The following is a 21626-nucleotide window of genomic DNA, read 5'->3' as shown; positions in this document are numbered from 1 at the left end:
TTTTTGATCAGAAAATAAAATGTTAATTATTAAGTTACTTAGAACTTGTAACATTCCGATATTAATATAACTGTGAGTATAAAATGTACAAAAGAGAAAGCAATGAGTTGTTGTTAATGCATTAAAAACACAAATACTAATTATATACATAAGTTTAATACGTAGTTACAAGTATGATACTCATTACTAGCAGAAAAAAGTATTTCCTAACAAATTATTTACATTTGAATTGCTCTGAAAATGATCGATACGAAAGAAAAAACATAATTCTCACTCTTTGTTGATTATATACACGTATACAATTCTAGGATTATACCTTTAAAAATTGTGCTTCTTTCAATTATTTACTTATTATCTATCACATGCTTTCTAAGCTGATTACTTAAGACTTAAAACCAACCATTAAGATGTATCGATACTTTATTTGTGGTTATAATAGGGTTCGGAAATAATATATATACATGTGCATATATATATCGTAATAATAACAATTTGATTATGTCAAAGTTTCATTGCTTAATAATCTTTAATACAAGCATTAATAATAAAGTAAAAAAATTGGATTCCAACATGTTACTCAAATAATATATATCTACACTTCATTCGAATAGTAAATTATCTTAATATATGTATGTTGAAATTCTCCGTCAATAAATATTTAATCGGTATTGTATTTATAATAGAAGAAAATATATATTATTTAATCTGCAATTTTATATATAATTTTATATATATTATTTCATATGCATGTACACTAAGCGGCCAAGATAAAATAATTTTTACTTACTCATTTCCATACTCGTATCAAAATTATTACACAATCCAAATTTAAGAAATGAAACAAAATACAACATGCATTCTAATCTTTTGCTTCACAAATTACTAGCTATCATTTACATTCTTCAAACAAAAAGTCAACATTGTAGACAATAATAATAATAATAATAATAATAATAATAATAATAATAATAATAATAATAATAATAATAATAATATTAATATTAATAATATTAATAATAACAATAATAATAACAACAATAATAATAATAATAATAATAATAATAATAGTAAGAAGGAGAGCATGATTTCTTTGTCATACCAAAAAAATTTATCTTCCATGATACGTGATATATGCATAATTAATTTGAAACAATTAACTTGCATTCTATAAATGACTAAAACATTTCGACATATGTATGTTAATAATGGAAATACTCATTTTTAATGCGTGTGATGCATCATATATTTAAAAATATTTTATATGTAAGCAAGTTTCTATCTACAGCTTTATTTATAAAAAAATGCATGTTAATACCATACAGGTGTTAGTCCATTTGAAAGATCGTTGTTTTGACGATTAATGTAGTAAATAGTCTATATATAGTCTATAATATTCGTTACTAAAGGAAGACAACGTTTTTCTTTATCAAAGTTATTGTATTTAAGTAATTATTTCGTAACTTGAACATATATTTGACTTAGCTATAATTCAAATCTTCATTTTATCATGGACTTGAAAATAATTATTGTGTGATAATAGAAAAATATTATTAATATTATGCACGAACTTGGAAATTTTTCTTGCTTTCGCTTAGGACTATTATTGTCACATATCGTTAATTTGCAATGATGTATGAAATTTAGATTTGCGAATAGAAGTCTTGTCATTTTGTAAAATTTAAACGTTTTTTTACATAAAAATCTTACATTAATCTTTCAGTTGTGATAATATATAAAAGTATAAAAGGACTTATTAATGATATTTTTTGTATGGAGTCATATCAATTACTGGACATTTCTGAAATGTGGTCAGTATGCTAAGCTGTTTTTAGATCAAATCGATTGTGTAAAATTATAACAAATAACATAACTCTTCCATATCCTTTTAAAAATATTTTTACAGAGATATAAAACAAGATAAAAATTAGCGAATATACAATAAAAATACTAGTTTGAAAATTACTCGTAGCTTGTATAACTGTTGAAATTAAATTTCCAGATCAAACTACCAATTCAATGTTATTTATTTTGCATTGTATTCATTTACTTCACTTGTTCGACTAATGGGTGAAAAATCAAACATATTTAACACAATATCCATATAATACATAAAAATATACATTATCTCCTTATGTACAGTAATAGATATTGCAGACATATGACAACAATTTTATTTAAATATGATCAATGTAAGACGTTAGCTCAATTTATTAAGAAATACGTACATGAAAACAATGTTTTGAATCCTATTATGCAACAAGTTTGTGCTTTTGTATTGAAGTTATGAGATAGACGCTACATGAAAGAAATTTTCAGATAGGGTCTATTGCATTATAAGCATAATCTAAAATTCTTCAATGAATTGTAACACACTGATAATTATAATGTTCATGTAATAATCCATGTAAATATTTTGCAATTTCTTATTTACATGCAAACATTTTCAGAAAAAACTTTTTACTCATGGCATAATTATACAAATTCTTCTACTAGATGAAATTGTTCTTGATATAAATTCTGTAAACAAATACAGATATACATTCTGTATACAATTAACGACAATTAATTATAATAATAATAATAATAATAATAATAATAATAATAATAATAATAATAATATTAATAATAATAATATTGTTCATGATAATAAACAAATTTCATATAAAAATAAACAAACAAAAAAAAGTACGTATAAATCTAAAGCTGCCAAAATTTAACATCTTCTAGTGTCTTTCTTCTCATATGCAAAAGAAGTATTCTATATTTTATAACTATTTCATCCCACTTATTTATAATTACATCCCATTTAAATAAGCTACATTCAGCTGAAATGTGTAAAAATTTTGTACAATACTAATACTCTAATTTATATATTACATTGGATATCATTCAAAATGTAATGATATAATTTGTAGATCAGCTGTAAACTATATAAAAGAAAACTACAAAAGTAGTATCTTCAGGCAATAAAAGTACTAACGTTCTAGATATAATGAAGATATTACAAATAAAAGGATTATAAAGATATTGTAATTAAAACATAATGTTTATTAAGTTTTCATTAAATTAAAATATTTAGAAAAAATTTATATCTATTAAATTTTAGGACAATTTTGTGAAAAAGAAACAGACATAAATTATTATAAATCTGATAAGAAGTACAGTGAAATCATTACTTTTTGAAAGATATACTTATTAACAACGACATTTATAGTGACAGTGTTAGTTTCATTGGCCCTGGCACTTGAATCCTTTAATCACTGCAATCTGTTTGTTTTAGACTAGAATTTTTGTATATTTAGTAGTTCATTTGCAAATTACTATAGGAATTTACTGTTTTCTTCAACTCATTTACGATACTGGGTATTTACATATTTGCACATAGCTAACGTATAATCTGAAATAATGTGATTATAATCGGAGGAAATATTATAAACCTGCTATTTTTTCTTTTTAGATAATACTGATGTAAAAAATTAAATATTGTTTTGCTTGTATTTATTTCATACACGTATCCTTAACCATTTCATTCTATACTTAAAATTTCCTTCATTTAAAAAAATAAAAAGATTTGAAATATTCAACATTTTTGTGATTATATGGAACAAAGTTATTAATATAATTTGTTTTTTAAGTGAGCTTTAACGTATCTTGTCACTCTATTTCATATAGGATAAAAATTATTATTCATAGTTTGCTGCCTCATTTAGTCATATTATAATACGTGATATAAAGTATCACAAGTATTTCATCATGTAGCACCATTTTAAGTTATCTTAAACTTATTTCATTTTAAATAGGTATATTTAATACTTTGTTAATGCATTTTTTCTGGAAACTAAATAGTATTAACGTTTTTATGGTAGAGTTACAAAATTATGCAAGGGAAAATTAAATATATTGGCACTTGAATTATTTAATGGACTTAAAAGTAATTAGTATTACGTTATAAATGCGAGGCAGCTTTTCAACAAAAATATAAAATGCATAGTCTTTACTGATTTAGTAATTTAAGTACAAATATATTCCTATAGTTTTGAAATACAGTTTAAGGAAATATATTAGAAAGATATACATATTAATTTTAAAATGTTTTAAATGTTTTAAAATAAATCTCTATATACGTATACAGGGTGAATAAATAAGTATTACCACCTGACTCGTTATCTATTAACTTTATCGAAAAATGTTTGAAATAAAATTTGGTGTATTTGAGAAGACTGACCAGATGAATGTATTTTGATTTTTTGAAATATTAAAGTGACCTTGAGTTTCTCAAATGAAATGAAAATTTATGAAACGTATCGATGGTCAATTATTCAAATTCTCAAACAGATTAAAACAGGATATTAATAAAAAATGCAGTGTCATTTAAAACATTCTAAAATCGAAAATCAGAAATCGAAATATATTCATCTGGCCGAAATTTTCTCGAATACAAAAATTTTGTTTAAACCATTTTTTTTAATAAAGTCAATAGATAAGTTATTTCAGGTGGTAATTCTTATTGATTCATCCTCTATATCAGGTATCCATTACTAAATATGCTGTATTTTTACTTTAATTAAGTAATGAAGCTAATAATCCTTTAATAGATATAGAAAGATTTGGAAAGTTTATATTACATATGTTTTAGAAACTTTGAGATGTCATTAAAAGTAATATGAAAGTAACAAATAAAATACTTATAGTGAAATAAGATAAACTGACGTAAATTGAAAAAATGCTTCTTCAAGGAAGGAATGATATATGGAATATTTACTTAGTCAAATTAAATAAATACTGTTACCACATTAGCGAAACAAATTAAAAATGCCGCTACTAGAATGAATAATTCTAAAAATTATACAGTAAGTATACACTACTGTTCGACGATATTTATAATGGAAAATGAAATTGAGATTTTAGCAGCATTTTACATGAAAAGACATACTGTAGAATTTGTGTTGATTAATCAGGGCTGTTGATTGAAGAGACAGGAGGTACAAATTGTTCCAAAATTTGTCCCATTGTTTGTTGTAACATTGCTTGCTTTTCTTCTAAAGCAACAACCTGTTTCATGTAATTTTCAATTTAATTAGTAATTATAAATATTATATATATTTGTGGAACAAAATATTACAAATTAATACGAATTAAACATACATGGAAAATATTTAATAACTTTAAGCTAACTCTCTTACTATACTCACCCTTTCTAGTAGTTGATTGTAAAGTGCAAATGGGACATAAGCAGGAGGAGTTCCAGGAGTAGATGAAATTTGTTCAATATGCGAAGATGTGTCACATTTCTGGCTTTGACTTTTATCCTTCAGTCTACTTTCTTCACTTTCCCCTTCTAATTTATTAATACAATCAGCAACATTTGTCGTTGTTAATACTCTATATTAAAGTTGGAAAATTATATACAAATTAAAAACTTAATACTCGTACCATCATAAGCATTTATTGAAAAATGCAATTTTACCGTGAACTGGGGCGTTCTTTTTTTTCTTCGGATTTATCAATACGATCCACCGACACAATCTTTCTCCTTTCCAATTGATTCAATTTCAATTCCTCTACCTAGAAACGATAGTCAGCATAAAATACATTACGTGTTCATACGAGTATAATCATGGAAAATTATTATATTTATTATTACAAAATTTGTATATAGATGAATATGAAAGATACATATGTACATAAATAAAATATATAAATGGAATTACCCAAGGTGCTTTTCTTCTTGCTTTTGCAGCCAATCCTTCAGGTTCTTCTTCCCGTAATTGTTCTAATATAATGTCTGCATTACCGTTTGCTAAGTTATCTTCCTATTGTGAATAGAAAATTACATATTTTAAGTATTAACATTTTAGATATTACCGACACATATACTAAAAATTAAAATAGAGCCAAGAACACTAACAGGTGTCGTAGTGGTTGTGGTAATTGGTGGTCCAGTAACGTGGCGTCTTAAACGTTGTGAAGAAGGTGGACGTCGATGGGGTGCTTTAGCTCGAGAAGCTGTTAAATGCGAAAGCGGTGCACCTTCTCCTCGTTCTACGCCATCTAATTCTTCACCCAGAGCTATATTTGTATTTCCATTACCATTATTAGTTCCAACATCAGCTACAAGACGTTTTAAATTCGAGGTAATTGAATGTCCACTTATATTTTTCCTTTCTCCACCACTTCCTCCAATTCCTGGAGAAGTTGATGTCGTAGAAGATGCCCCTGTTGATATGGTTTTCTTAGTTACATCTGTAGTAAAAATATAACAATTTCAACAATTTATAGCAAAATAAACGATTTTATTTATAGTTTAAAATTTTACATGATTTTTGTTAACTAATTAGAATGAAAAATTAGATACCTGCATGTAGATCTTTTACATCCAAACTTTTTCTAGTGTGCACTTTCCCATTCTTTTTTATTTGATGAGAATGTTTTGTAATGGACTTCATAGATGCCTTAAGTTTTTGTTCATGATCTTGATGATCGGATGGAACATTTATTACTTCAACAAAATTATCAGGAAATAAGCCTACTTGGCCATTTAATTCTCCTATCCACCATCCCTAGAAGTTATTTTTCATACTCATGACATGAATACTCTCAAATTATAGTTTTCAAAACTTATTCATAAGAAACGGATAATACTCGATTTAAGTAATCAATACCTTATCAGAAGCATTTGTAGATAGAAGAGTTATTATATCTCCTTCGTTTAATGTCAATTCATCTATATTAGCAGCTTCATAAGGAAAAAGTACTTTACACAACCTTCTGCTCTCTTGATCTTTGTGTTTATCAGATTCTTCATAAACTGGAGGAGAAACAAAATTTGATGGAAAAACACCAACTCTGCCTTTAAGTCTACCTCTCCACCATCCCTCTTCTACTTCACCCAAAAATTCTATAGAATCTTGGGGTACTAAAGTTAGTTCATCTTTATTACATGGTTCATAATTAAAAAGCACTTTACAAAATCGTCTTTTAGATCCGCCGTTTTTTAAGGAGACATCTTCAGATTTAGTACTACCAGCTCCTTCGCTTCCTCCACTTCCTGTACTTCCAACCGTTCCACTTGATAAAGGTTCCAATACCTATATTTGATTGTAATTATTTATATTAATGTATAAAAATTTTACACCAGCATTTCTTCTACATTGGAAATGTATATAAACCTTATCTTTCAAATATTGTACAATCACCATATAGAAAATATATTAATATTAAAAGAATGAAAAGTTACCTTGACAAAATTATCAGGAAACATGCCCCGCTTATCTCTTAAAGTCCCTTCCCACCAACCACCTAACATCACTTTAATTTCAGTAATAACGTCTCCTTTCTTTAAAGTTAATTCATCAGGTTCTTGTGCTTCATAGTTATATTCTACAATTGCCTCCATATTTTTTATTCTAACAGTAGCTTGAATATTTTAACACATAAATATCACAACCTTATATCTGCAAGAAATACAAACTAATTTACACTAAAAACACCAAGGATACATATAAATTTACATGTAGATGTAGATAAACAGAGCACACGAATGACATATAAATGACAGAATACGAACTCTCGAATTAAGTCACTTTTTCTCGAATAAAAGTTTGATAGGTTAATTTATTTACGTGGGCAGTTAGTGTGAAATCTCTAGTCGTTCTCCTTGTAACGAGTTCTTGTTGCAAATGAACAAATTACTCGTTGTGAAAAAGCAGACTGAACACAGAACGTAGCATACGTATGAGTTAAGACAAACTGCACGTCCGTAAAAGTCATTTGTTCTTCGTGCATCCTCCACCTTTCATATCACTGCACGTATTTATTATATTCATTGTATTATAATGTCTAAGAGATGTGTCGGTGTAAACTGAAAATTTAGGCGTATCCCATATTCGGTTAACAGTTCGATATATCTGTCATCGCGGCCATCTTGGACTCCAAGCTCAAGTGAACTTCAAGATGCAATTTATGTGTGGTATAAGGTGCGCATGCTAACCTATCGCTGACTCAAAGAACGCGCCAAGCAATTTATGATTCATTTTCGCAATGTATAAAGCCCATCAATGAGTAGGCCATTACTCCAAGAGACGTTCAAGATTGTACGAACACGTTGGTGATTCATAAAAGACGCTGTTAACTGAATTATGATCGTTGCTTCATATGTATTTACCATTGATCTAGATATTTCACTTTCTGTAGATGTAGGTTATCTACCGATGCTTATCACATTTCTCGTGAGTATTTACATGTGCAAAGAGAACATTCATCTAGAAAGTTATATACCTTGCTGTATATTTTTAAGCAACTGATTCATATAAATCGGTTACCACTAATAATAAATATCCTCACGTATCAGTCAGATATGCGCAGAGCGCATACAAAGTTTCCTATGTATCTAACATTTTAATCATATGTAACGAGGTCATTTTATAAAACGTTACATAGTAACGTTATCTGATACAATAGGTAAAACAAATTTGATTTGGACGCGTAAGCTAAACTTTATCGTAGAAGCTAATTTCAACTGAAATATTTACGATATTTGGAAAAGGTATTGAAGAAATTCTTAATCGTAGATAAAGGGCATATATGCGCGATTTTATGATCGAATCAGATATTAAGTTGCACAGTTGCTCCTATAAATTCAAAAATTATAAATGTATATATGTACATTTGCATACATACATATATCTATCTGTCTATATATATATATCGTAGACCAATATTATCGATCAAACTGTTCAAACGAAACATATGAGATATTCTTATCGCTAATAATAAGGTGTGTACTGATAAAGGAAACGTGTAATAAATGTTCTCACTGATTATATTTTTAGTGAATGGACAAAATATTTTTTGAAAGCAGTTCTTCTATTTTTTATTATTTTAGTTCCTATTACTATTTTAAAGTGGACATCAATAAAAGAAAGTTTATCTTAGAAAGAAGAATTTTTATGTGACAAGTAAAAATTGTCTTTTTTGTTTTTATTCCTTCTTTAAATAAATATTTCAGCCAATTGGGAAGGAAGATATTTTCGTAAGATGTCGAAGAGGAAGGTTTTCTTTCGGAATATATATTTCCTAACAAAATATGGACATATAAGCGATTGTATTTATCGTAAGTGAAATATTGACTTTGTCCAAACTTTGGATGTTCGGACTAAAAGAAATCAGCGATTTTGTATTTTGCTGAAAAATTATTTACATGCAGATAAAGAAGGAGAGAAGTTTTTATTATTGAAATCGCCACCTAAAATGCATTTTTGCTTGCACGCGTTCAAACGAAGCGCTACAATACATACACCTGACACGACACATGTATTTTTCGTACTCTACTTCCTATACATTATTTCATTGTTAACTCTACGAATCGAATCCGCCACGTATTCTCATAGTGATTATCAAGTCGCATTAATCGAAAGTTGGGAAACAGGTGAACTTTACATGCGGTTAATAAAAGCATGTTCAACTAATGAGCATTTATTCTTTAATTAATCGCGAAAATAAATGACACGGTTTTCATAGTAAAGCTGTACTTTACATTTTGCATTTTGTCAATCACTTTATAGACGCGAAGTCGAAACATGGGAATAACGTTTGAGGTACGTTATCTTGCAAGTAGAAAGAGAAACGACGGCTTGCGAATATTGCGAATATAGTTTCCCGTATTTAGATTTCTCAACGTAACGACATCGATCGAACGCCATGCAACTTAACGCTTGTAGATCTTTTCTTACGGAACATTGTAAAAGGCAGAATCTATGCGAAAAATCAATACTTGATCAGACAAACTTTACCCCCTTTCATGCTCGATAATATGTACATCGTACCTTTTAAAATTATTAATTGACTATTAATTAACTAAATTATATTTGTTTGTTTGCAATAAAACTAACCTCTCAAATTGTAGTGTATTTTAGCTTTCGTCACAAATCATTCGAGAAAAAACATTTGATTCTGTCGTTAATAATTAATAACATACAACTGTTCTTACGATTCAGATCAAAAGGCAATTCAGCGGTGAGACACGAGAAAATGTGATAAGAAATTTCAGTAAAAGAGCAGAGATTGAAAGAAACAGTTTTTAGGGAGATAGTTGAAAGGTATTGTATTTCGAATACAATTCCCATGTTTACACTTTACGTTAAAACGAATAAGGTGATTATTAGTTTGTGAATATTTTATATATTTATGCAGATTCATATTTTCTGGATACAACGAAACAAATGGAATCTAAACAAAGATTTGTTTCACCTAGTAGATATTATAACAGATAATACATTTTAAATATATTAACTTTTATATATTGTTGCATGTTACATGCATCTGATGCATCTTAGATTGTCCCATAAATGCAAGAAATGATAATTGGTAATAATTTTTAAAAGATTCAAAGTGGGACACCTTTTGCAATAATCATGCGACTCAACAAAAACGACTCTTGTCAAACTTTTAGATAATAACGTATTCTAGTAGATAGCAGCGAAACTTACAACGATAATGGTGTATATTGCGATATTGTAAAAAATGCTCAGTGTCGAATGAAGATTAATTTGTTGTTAAAAGTCCTTGCCACGAGGTGCGCAATTCCGCGATTTAATTAAATATGATGTTTCTATGATCTATGTATTTATAAATACATTTATAAAGATTATGTAATATAACGAATATTTTGTCATCAAAAAATTGAGATGTATTAAAGAAAAATTAAAGACTATTATTTTTTTTTGCCTGGGAATAGACAAACTGGAAAATGAGGAACATATGTTTTGTCATAAATCTCTCAATTTTTGAATTGTTCGACTTCATTGTTGCAATATGTTATTAATGTTTAGCTTTGCCAACAAACAAAAAAGGAAACAAATGACTTATTTCCATCAATTTATTTATCGTAAACCGATATTGTTATGAGCCTTTCGATCGTAATCTTAATATATTTCAAGTACAAGAAAGTGACTAGCTTTTTTCCTTGAAATCGAATCCTTAAGTACATCGAACGTCTGTATGTCGGTATGCCCGATTTCGATGCAATTACAAATCACACACGCTTCTTCATTAATGGAAAAGCAATGGTCCTCGGTTAATAGCGTTGGCAATGTCGACATCTTTTTGCATGCGTGCCGTTTTATGGTGGCCATTGTGATATTAAACGCTTAAACGAAGTATCTATGTATGTCTTACGTCTTACGCGAATGAGATCGTGCGAATGCTCGAAGCAACAGGAAGATACTATATCAATAACATCGATATCTGTTTCTTTAGGCCTTGTGTGAACGTTAAGCGAGTTTATCCAAATGTTCGTAAATACATATTATACATATGTATTGCTTGCAGCTTGTAATATCCGATAGTTGCGCATATATGTGACTTTCAAATGTATTATTTGTAATTTGTAAATAAATTCGATTGAACCCTCGTGATTGAGCCATTTCAGATTTGAACTGCGAACGAAATCAAACAATTGTACGTATTTATAATTTTCATTATTCGATATAGTTTGGATAGTTGTATAGCGTCCTTGATTGTTGTTGCATATCGTGATTTATAGTTTTGTAAGTTGCAAAACATTTATGAACGACATTCGCTCTGTTATTTGTGTCTTCCTGTTCTTATCTAGTAAGGAAATTCCTTGAAAAAATTGCGTTACAAATACTATATAATTTAATTTTATATAAGTGTATGTAAATAATGTTAAATATTAATTCCTTTAATAATATATAAATATATAATTTTGCTATCAATAAAACAACGAAAAAAACGGGGGCCAGAAACTATGTATATACGTACGTATGTGTATGAGAGAAAAATGACTGGCTGTGGTGTCGTGTGCTTTGGCATCCGAGGGTTAATCAATCGTTAAATCAGAGAATCAACGACGATAACAAGTTTTCACGTACGATTTTCCGCACAACGCACAACTGAATGTGGCACGAGCGAAGAAAAACAATTCTGGAAACTTTTGAAACTACAACTATAAAAGATCAACAGTTAGTTCGAGTAAAACATATGAGTAAAATTGTGCAAAATTATTGCTAAGAAGCAATTTGTAACATAGTATATTTAATATAATAGGACTGTGTTTAAAATGTTATAAAACGTTTTTCTTGTACAGTTGCACCGTATGTTTCGCTGGTTAGTATGAACGAACGTCATACATATTTTATCGCAAATTTATTAAGTGCTTCAGCCTCTTTAATTTCACATGAACGTTATTGATTATTACAAAAGCTTGATGGGTGTTTCTTATGTTTTCTCCCGTGAGAAACGATCGTGACCGACCCACAGATGTCACAATATTATTTCGTCTTTTATTTAAACAGTCACACGCGAATTTCATTATCAACCATTTTCAAAGTTGCCCTGATGATTCACAACAGCGAACAGCTGTTCGTTATTTACTGCAGTTGGAAACATTGTCATTGCAAATGGATTCCTCTATCGTGCACGTGTATATCAAAGTTAACTTGTGGTTGTTTCAATAATTTGTCAAAAATGAAATAATCATATCGGCTTTTTAGTAGGGCATAAGTTGATATAAAGTACGAGTCTCTCTCTCTTTTCAGTAATAACAATAACGCTTAGCATAGTACATATATAATTGTGCTCTTGTTATGTATACGATTTGCGTTGCTCTACTCGTTAATACGCAGTACGTACAATCGTATATTAACGCGAATATTAGCGCGAACGATATATGCGTCCAACGAATTGTATCACTTGTTCGGCGCTTTAAAACCATTAGAAAAGGAATAGTGCAAAATTCACGATAATATTTGCAATATGGCTTGAAGTATTTGTGACAAGTGACAAGTCATTAGCTACACGGTAGACGTACATGTAATATCTAGCCTTCGATACAAAAATCTCTTTCTATCTCTTGCTTTCTCATCTTCTAGCCTTGCCTCTGCGAGGCTCGCGACTCCTGCCTTTCGTAAAATTTTACTCGACAAATTCGTTCACATCGCTGTAAATCGCATAGTGTGTAAAATAAGCTCTGCTTAGTTCGTGATACTTTTTCACTCGTCGCTAGCACAAAATTTAATTCGTTCGAAATTTAATTAAATTTCAATTTAGTGAAATAAACAATTAACACATAGCGTCGGTGTTCTAGTTTATATCATTCTAAAGATCAATTGACTGAAACCAGCGTGACGAGGTAACAGAGTGTTTCTTTGTCCTAAAAGAGGATTACATATTAGTGTAACTTTTAATATAATTAATGCTACTTGTTTATACATATATATAGCATTTATTTGCTGCTTTAGAAACTAACTAAAATATTAGAAACGTAATAGTAACCAAGTTTTTATTTCTTTTGTAATTACCACGAAACCGATAAGTTTCAGTAAAATGAATCTTACTTTTAGTTGATAGCACGTTCTCGATGCACCGCTACATTGTCAGGAACAAACGATCTTTGCCTATGTAATGTACGCTGTTAGTTACGACAATAAAGCTCAAATAAATATATACACTGTACACAAAATTAAATAGTTGCAAAAACGCTGTTAATAGATTAAATTGGTAGACTGTTACGCCCTTGATTCGGCTACAAAATACGCGAATGTTAACAGCTAATAGAAAAATGTTGAGGTTATCACGAACTTACCAGAGTTTATCCTACACTTACATATATTGAAATAACGCACTTCTTCTCCTTTTATTTTTGTGCGTAACCATAAAAGATAAAATCTTGTCCGGAGCAGATACTTCGCATTTATCGATATTCGAAGTATATCGTGTCTCGATATTATTCTCCATAATTATAGCAACTAACATGCGCACCTCCAAGGTTCAGCGGAAGGGACGGAGACCGAAACCGAGACGTGAGACCGTTCGTCAGACATAACTATATTGTTGGCTCCTTCTCTTTCGGAAGCTTCGAACAAACTAGCCTGAAATTCAACAATTCGTTTATAAATATCGTTTATTTAAATTAAAAACTAACGAATCGTATATATACATATATGATGCATTTTACGCGAATTCCTACCACGATACGATAATTATTATTATTCGGATCATCGCGTTTCTTGTATTTAAAAGCTATGACTCGCAATCATAATAAAAACGTATACTATACTTTTCTCCAATTTCGAAAATAAATTCGACTCACTTTTAATTTCAGTGCATAGTGTAGTACGATGTGAAGAAATGAAATCTAAGAGGAGAATTTAACTCGTATTCATCTAGCCCATCAAATGTGTTCAGCTCGTTTTTTGTAAATGAATTGATATTTAGTTTTTATCGTATGTTCTTTTTTTTTCCTTTATTTTTCTACCGTTTCCCTAACTTTAATATAGTTTCAAACGATATAAATAGGACCACATGCGTTTGTCTGGTATTACTTGCATCATAAAAATGTTTACATTTTAATTAAGAAAAAAGGTAAACAAGATAAAATAGTCCTGAGATTGTGTATGAATTTTGTAAGATTAGGCAAAGAAACTAACGATTGCACAATTCTTCACGCTTTTTTTATCTTCTTTTATGTAACGAATCCTACTAAAATAACGTAAAACGACAGACATTTCGAAATTCCGCGAATCGTCGATAACGGAACACGTTCAATCCTCTCATCGTCAAATAACGATGAAACTTACGTACATTGAATATATTTTATACATATGACAAAAAGCACGTATATAAAGAGCAACAATACCCGACGTCCTCGTTGCTCTCGTATTCTTCTAGCTAAAGTAAGGAAAGCTTCCTCGATGTTTATATTTTCCTTACAAGACACTTCGAAGAAAGGCATATCGAAATTCTCGGCTATTTTCTGCCCCCTTTCCGCATCGACAGCCCTATGCGCGGTAACGTCACATTTGTTTGCTGCAACTACCTTCACTACATCTGGCGAGGCGTTCTGCAAAGAAAAAGCATTCAAGAGTTTTCATCATTTTTATCGAATATCCATCGAAATTCAAGTAAAACTGTGTGGTTTCTATTCTTTTCTTTTCTTTTCTATTTTTTTTCTTTTTTATCTTTTCTTTTTTTACTTTGTATTCCAGCAAACAGGATTATTAACGAAATATTATCTCGTATTCTTACTTCTTGAATATTTCGTAGCCAGTAGGATAAATGATTGAAACTTTCTAAGCTAGTGACGTCATACATCAGAAGGATACCCATGGCACCGCGATAATAAGCTGTTGTTAGCGCTCTAAATCGCTCTTGACCAGCAGTATCCCTTAAGAAGTCGATAGTATATTAATAATAGTGATTGATAGAGACATCGTGTAATAACAATTAATCGTATAATAATAAGTTAGCGTATGCAATGCTTATATTTTGCGGTAGATTATCATTGTTATTAACACATTGTTAAGCAGCGATGAACGATAGAGAATTGATGAACAGTATGGCAAACAGTAATACGTAGAAAGTGGCAAAATACAGGTATGAAGTTCGCGAGGCAAGTAAAACATTATGAGAAGCGATTACATCGATAAAATCTTGTGAAAATCAATGCCAACATACGTAAAGGTGGTTATATGTAACCGTCGTATGGAAACGTTAGAAAATATTAGACGGTACGAACACATATTATGTAAATTATCGTTCATTTCTTTGCAAATTTATAATGCAAAATATCCGCTTCCACGGCCTCGGCCAGAGTATGACCACATCAGTATAATTAAATTGTGTACAAATAAAGTTAATGGAACTTATTATTGGTATATCAATTTATTTTAATACGAAGATAACCGATGACACGTATAATTTTTTGAATAAAATTGTCGCTGATATGCACTGATTTTGGGATAAAGTATAATTATCAATTATTGCGTTAGTTTGTCAGTAAAGTAGCTGGTCAACAATGTGTTAACGTTATGCCATAGAGTACTGTATTCGATGTATCCGTGAATGTGTTACAACCAATTACAGGTTGCCTGAACTTGCAGTCCTTGAAAATGACTATATATTTCTAGATATGTTACTCTAGATTTAGCAGTTGGATTGATTTATACATATGTATATCCAACTCGGATATACATTTTAACGTGTATGTTTTCACGTATATATTTTAACGTGTATATGTAGTACGAGATAGAAGTTTCAAATATGTTGCTTAAAGAAATTTCAAAAATCGTAGAAAATCAAAATGTGATAACAATCTGTCGAGTTCGTCACTTTTTCGACTTGCAATGACGATTGTAAAAGATGGTCCTTTATATCCATTATCGTCCTGAATGAAAGTGACATATTTGAAAAAGATAATCACAGGTATGGAAAAATTTAAGTAGGATCACTTAAGCTTATTAACAATAACAAATAATAGTTGATAAGTTATGGTTGTAGCAGTCGGTATTTAAAAATACCCAATTAATATCATTTTTATAAAAATTCCGATTTATAGATTTTAGTTTAAACCATGCAAATAGTCCAACATAATTTAATAAAATTTCTTTCGAGAGGAGTACCCTTACACATACGTAAAAGATAATTTAATATTATTTAAGCATAATAACAAAACATAATAATCTATCTCAGTTAAAATTTTCAATTTAGAGATTATTAAATTTACAGATTTCCGTATACGAATTTCGATGTTACACTACAAGAATGCTTTCATACCGACACAGAATACTATAATAGTCAGGTAAATAACGAGAGTCGGCTGATAAGTAACACTGATAAGAACGCTCCCCTGTATCTCGAGAACGAGAGGAGTTAGAGCCCCGTGTGAGCACTCATCTTGCAGCTACATTCTTTATTAAACATGCCAAATATCTCGATAAATTTACTTGACATAGTATCGTTGAGAGCGAGACTGAATATAGATGGGAAGTTTTTAACGACGGAAAACATTACGTCGATGGAAATTCATCGCCATGCCATTCATCGTGTCATTACATCAATACAACGAAGGATTTGCGAATTTCAACATTTGCTCTAATTTTAAGAATAACGATAGAGATTAAACAAGATAGCTTAAACAAGATAGGTATCCTTTGAGTCTCTCCTCACACACGGTCCAAAACTATTGTGACCGTGTAAAACAGTTCGAAAGCGGCTCACTTAACCATGATGGCAGGGAAATTATCGGCCGAGCCTTCGTAAGCGACGGTATACCGAGTCAAACTATAAAAACAATGTTAGCCCGACTCTTCGTTGGGACAGTACGAGGCGTCATTCTGCCCGTGGGAAAAATTCTGTTGAGAAAAATATCTAGAACTCTTCAAACCAAAAACAAAACATGTGATACGAGAAAGAGGCGATACGGCATACTGAATTCACACAGATCACCGATCTCTCTAATTACGCAAAACAATATTGGAAAGGACAACAGACTCGTGAATTAAAAATAAATAAATAAAAGAGAAAAAGATATCTAGGTCGAAATACAATTTTACATGGGATACATCACTCGTATTGAAGTATATGCAGGGTCTGCACTCATTAGACGACTTAACGTTGAAAAATCTAGTGTAGAAAACAGCGATACTAATAGTATTGTTATCTATCAAAGTCAATAATATTAGAGATATAATCGAACAGGTTGCTGAAAAAATGCTCTAGTTTCTAGAATTGATAAAATCCTCGGCACCAGGTCGTTTCAATAACCAATACTTAGTCTTCCAATGTTCGCAGAGAAGTCTGAATCATGTGTGGCGTCTACTTTATTCGTGTATTTAGGGAAAACTAAACACTTACAGAATAATTGCTACCTTTATCCAAATCTTTATCCAAACTTTTATCCTCTTTGGATAAGCCTGAGAGGAAGATGAAGTTGATACAAAAATCTTCTCAGCGCACTCGACACGCCACACGGCGATCTCTAGAGCTTAATAGGATAAGAGAAGCTCAAAAAAGAAGTATATATATACATATAATTATTAGACTTGTGATATTCAAATGAGGACTATGACCAAAGAAGAATGCAAAAATTCATAAATAATGATAATAAAAAGAAAGAAAGATCTTAAAATTACTGTCTTTGAACAACTATAATCTAGAGAACGAAACATAGAGGATCAAACGAACTTATTATGTAATACATGTAATAAGAATAAGTCACTTTCGTTTAGGCAATGTTGTGACATCTAGAGAACGGAAACGGAACGACGTGTAATCTTTTCGAACGAAGCTCTTCAGATATATAATTACGATTGGACTTCACCAACAGGTAAGTTCGTTTGATCGTTCAATCATATTGAAAAGGAAATATAATATTTTGTAGCTGATGAATTTCTCCATTTTCCATCTTTCATTTCCTTTTTGTTTCATTTCGGAAGAACTTTCGTTCTTGAGATACAGACGAGTGTGCATTGCTTAACAGTTGACTCTCGTACTTAACATAACTATACTATTTTACGGAGATTAACAAAAGCAAAGTCTTGTATATTATTTACAGAATATCCTTTGATTTTCTTTCCTCTTACCCTTACAATTAATATCAATTATCAATATGTGTTATTGTAGAATATAAAATTACAATAAAATGGAAAATTATACAATTTTAATATATATAAGTGTGCAGAATTCTCGAATGGATATATATATATATATATCATATTTCATTATAATATCAGTGTAAATTCTTTCGTAATTCTTTGTTTTACTGCTGTTTCAATAATTCAAACACTTTTATGTTATTAGCGGTCTTAATAATATTAATCTTTATATATAATTTTATATTTACAGAATAAAAAGTTATATTTATATACTATGTTTATGACTAGGAGTAATACATTTATAATAAAAGATTTAACCTTTATATTATATGTTATAAGGATTAAAAATATCACGATAATGTAATGGAGCACATAAATTCATTGACTTTTATCGATGAATTAATTTTACCAATTGATTTTAATAGAAAGCACGTTATATTTATATTTCGGAACATAAAAATATAAATATACGCGCGTTTCATATAATTCACATGATATTTACATAACAAATAGGAGAAATAAAAATATGAAACTCACCAAATTTGAAGTTTAATTGGCGTTCCATCCAAGTTAATTATTTTTTGCTTGAAATCGATACCTGTTGATTCATTATTCTTAAAAACCACAAAACAGACTTTTACTTTACTAAGTATGTATTAGTCAAACATTGTTTATGAAATTCGCATAACAAAAATGATCTACGTAACTATAAGGAAAATGTCCCGTTAGCAATATTGACAAAAAAAAAAAGATATCAATTTTCAAATTTTAACTTGATACTGTATGTTCTAATAAATCATACAAATTTCACCCCATTATAATAAACGCGATAAAACAACTTCATTCATATTATATATATTAAAGATTCTTATTGGGGAAGACTCGTTTCCCTGCAATCAGCTGATTGATGTCGTTAAACAGTTATTTTCTAAAATATCGCTTTATCGTGATAACTTTTCCAATAAAATTATTTCGCTCATCGTTTGTTTTCTTAAGCAAATGCAAGCAGACGCGAAAATAAATACACAAATATCTAAATTTGAATGTTGAATATCTATGCAAATATAAATAGAATGTGAATGTGAAATAAAACTCCATGGAACCGTTATACGTAAGAACATATCATATTGCTAAAGGTAACCATAAATAGATTTTTCGGCAACAAAATTGTCTAGAAAGTAAGAATATGTACTTGTCAACAAGCTCTACAGCTGAAGGATCGAAATATAACATCAATGCGGTCCATTCTTTCCTCTAACTTGGAATCACTGTATTTTCATTATCATCGGTGTTATGAATACGATTGGTAGTCGCAATAGCTTCATAAAACTACCGTAAACAGCTTGTTTTACAGCGATCCATCAGCTTATTAATTCTTAACCGTCGAAGCATATATCGAACACGAACGTAATACGCGAGGATTTCGACGATGCGTCTCACCTATCGTTGATATATAAGTATCGTAGTAACGTTCGTCACAATAACGATGCACGATGCAAGTTTTTCCAACGTTCGAGTCACCTAGCACCAGAACCTTGTAAGTGGCTGCGAAATCAAGCGCCATGTTTGCTTTCGAACTGAACTGTTGTTGAGTTGACAAGAGAGTCGTCGGCCGGCGGTTGTTCTTTGGATACTTTGGGGGTGGAGGATCGATTCGAAGCCTGCGCTTTTCTTCGTGCCGTTAAGGCTGCTCTCACAATTGCAACATCACGTTGGTCATGCGCGACAACCTTTGACCCAAAGGAAAATGCGTACAATATTACGCTACAATTGAAAAAGATCTTTTCTCCCTGCATTTTCGCTGATCTATAATAACAATATGTGAATCTTAACAACCTAGATAAATTAATAATTACAGGAGCAATACTTTATATATACGTTTCCTATGAAGGCTGACTACGCTATAGTGAAGCCTATAGATTGTAAATATTAATTAACAATATGGCAATAACGAACGCATTGAGACTTACCGTAAGGAACTTTTACTTAAGAAACTATCTACGCTCCTGTTCGTAAACGTTACGACACTCGCTGGTTTTCTAGGAAATGTAACGATCTAATCTTAAACTACCAAGGAAATGATTGAATGTAACGTAAGATTGCGATCCAATATACGTAGAAAACAGAAATTTGTTATAACTATTTAAAATTATCGTAACATAGTAAATTGTAATAATTATACGTTGACACGCACCTTCACGTCTCTAGTTTAATCTAAATCCTATTGAAAAAATTTAATATTAATTATTTCATTTAATTAGATAGGACACTGCAAGAAGTCTGATAAAAAGCTGAATCTGCACTGTAAAACTATCATCTGCAGTATACACAGGGTTAAATAGCCAAAAGTACGATAATAATATGAATATCAAAATTAATCGAAATAATCAAAGTACCAAAATATTGCAATTCTATATGATTTGAAAATTACAGGCAGATACTGATTTTATTATTGCCTATTGATTTTTAAGAACTAATAGTAGTCAGAATATTCCACTATATGTAGCTATGACAATCATAAAGAATAAAATCATTACAGTTGTAATTAAAAATTACAAAATACTTTTCAGCGTTAATGTACGTATCTACAATTCGATAATTCTACACATCACTGGATGTAATTAGTGGAATAAACAATTCATGTTAGTTTATGGTATAATTCTTTTTTGTACGAAAATGATGTTAAAATATTATTAAATAGGGGATGACGATTACAGAGTTCATCATTTTACATACGTTACATTTACTAATGAAAAATGAAAAGCATAATAACTAATACGTAATAAGTTATAAATCTGTTCCTCCGAATACGATATCGATTTGGACATAAAATCTTCCTGCAGTATAAAAATATGTTTTTAATTAATTAAATATATCAATTTATAAAGGTTGTTCGTATGAAACTCCAATTATACTGATTAAAATGTGCCAATGATATACACCTTGGATTTAAAAATTTGTTTAAAGAAACAATATTGTAATTATTAAGATGCTTTTATTAGTTTTTAGTCCTTATAGAAAATACTTTGGTAGAAAATAATTAACCTATCATAATGTTTTTTATAGTCTTATTTATGTCTTTTCACTTGAAGTTAAATTGTAATAATATATATTAAATTAATAAATTTGAATGAACTTAAATGTATACGAGTGAAATGCTTCTACGGTTGAAATCATCTTTTTCATTTGAGGTATAAGTCAAAAGTATTTTGAATCCTTCCGTTATTACGTTAT

The 21626-nt window shown here is 29.9% G+C and overlaps 1 protein-coding gene across 2 annotated transcripts; it reads right to left on the bottom strand.

Annotated features, from left to right (window-relative positions):
- Positions 1 to 4896: 4896 nt before the first annotated feature.
- On the bottom strand, positions 4897 to 20051 carry LOC117236092 (CD2-associated protein-like). Of its 2 annotated transcripts, XM_033498749.1 has the most exons (13): positions 19833 to 20051; positions 18930 to 18990; positions 15046 to 15184; positions 14657 to 14860; positions 13780 to 13889; positions 7238 to 7406; positions 6663 to 7088; positions 6356 to 6560; positions 5909 to 6243; positions 5712 to 5813; positions 5468 to 5565; positions 5193 to 5382; positions 4897 to 5052 (listed from the first exon to the last, which is right to left on the bottom strand). In XM_033498749.1, exons 1-13 carry the CDS (start codon positions 19954 to 19956, stop codon positions 4951 to 4953), a joined length of 2265 nt encoding a protein of 754 aa, XP_033354640.1. In that variant the 5' UTR covers positions 19957 to 20051; the 3' UTR covers positions 4897 to 4950. The 2 variants fall into 2 exon arrangements, 1 of the variants encoding a protein (XP_033354640.1); XR_004493786.1 differs by lacking the exons at positions 4897 to 5052; positions 5193 to 5382; positions 5468 to 5565; ... (3 more) ...; positions 6663 to 7088; positions 7238 to 7406 and adding an exon at positions 10973 to 13171 and having other exon boundaries at positions 13356 to 13889; positions 19833 to 20042.
- Between the last annotated feature and the right edge of the window lie 1575 nt (positions 20052 to 21626).

This window comes from Bombus vosnesenskii, unplaced genomic scaffold (genome assembly GCF_011952255.1).
Source record: "Bombus vosnesenskii isolate JDL3184/JDL3185 unplaced genomic scaffold, Bvos_JDL3184-5_v1.1 scf7180000013340, whole genome shotgun sequence".
NCBI classification, from domain to species: Eukaryota; Metazoa; Arthropoda; class Insecta; order Hymenoptera; family Apidae; genus Bombus; species Bombus vosnesenskii.
The sequence above is the reverse complement of the archived record's forward strand: the minus strand, read 5'-3'. Positions and strand labels throughout refer to the sequence as shown.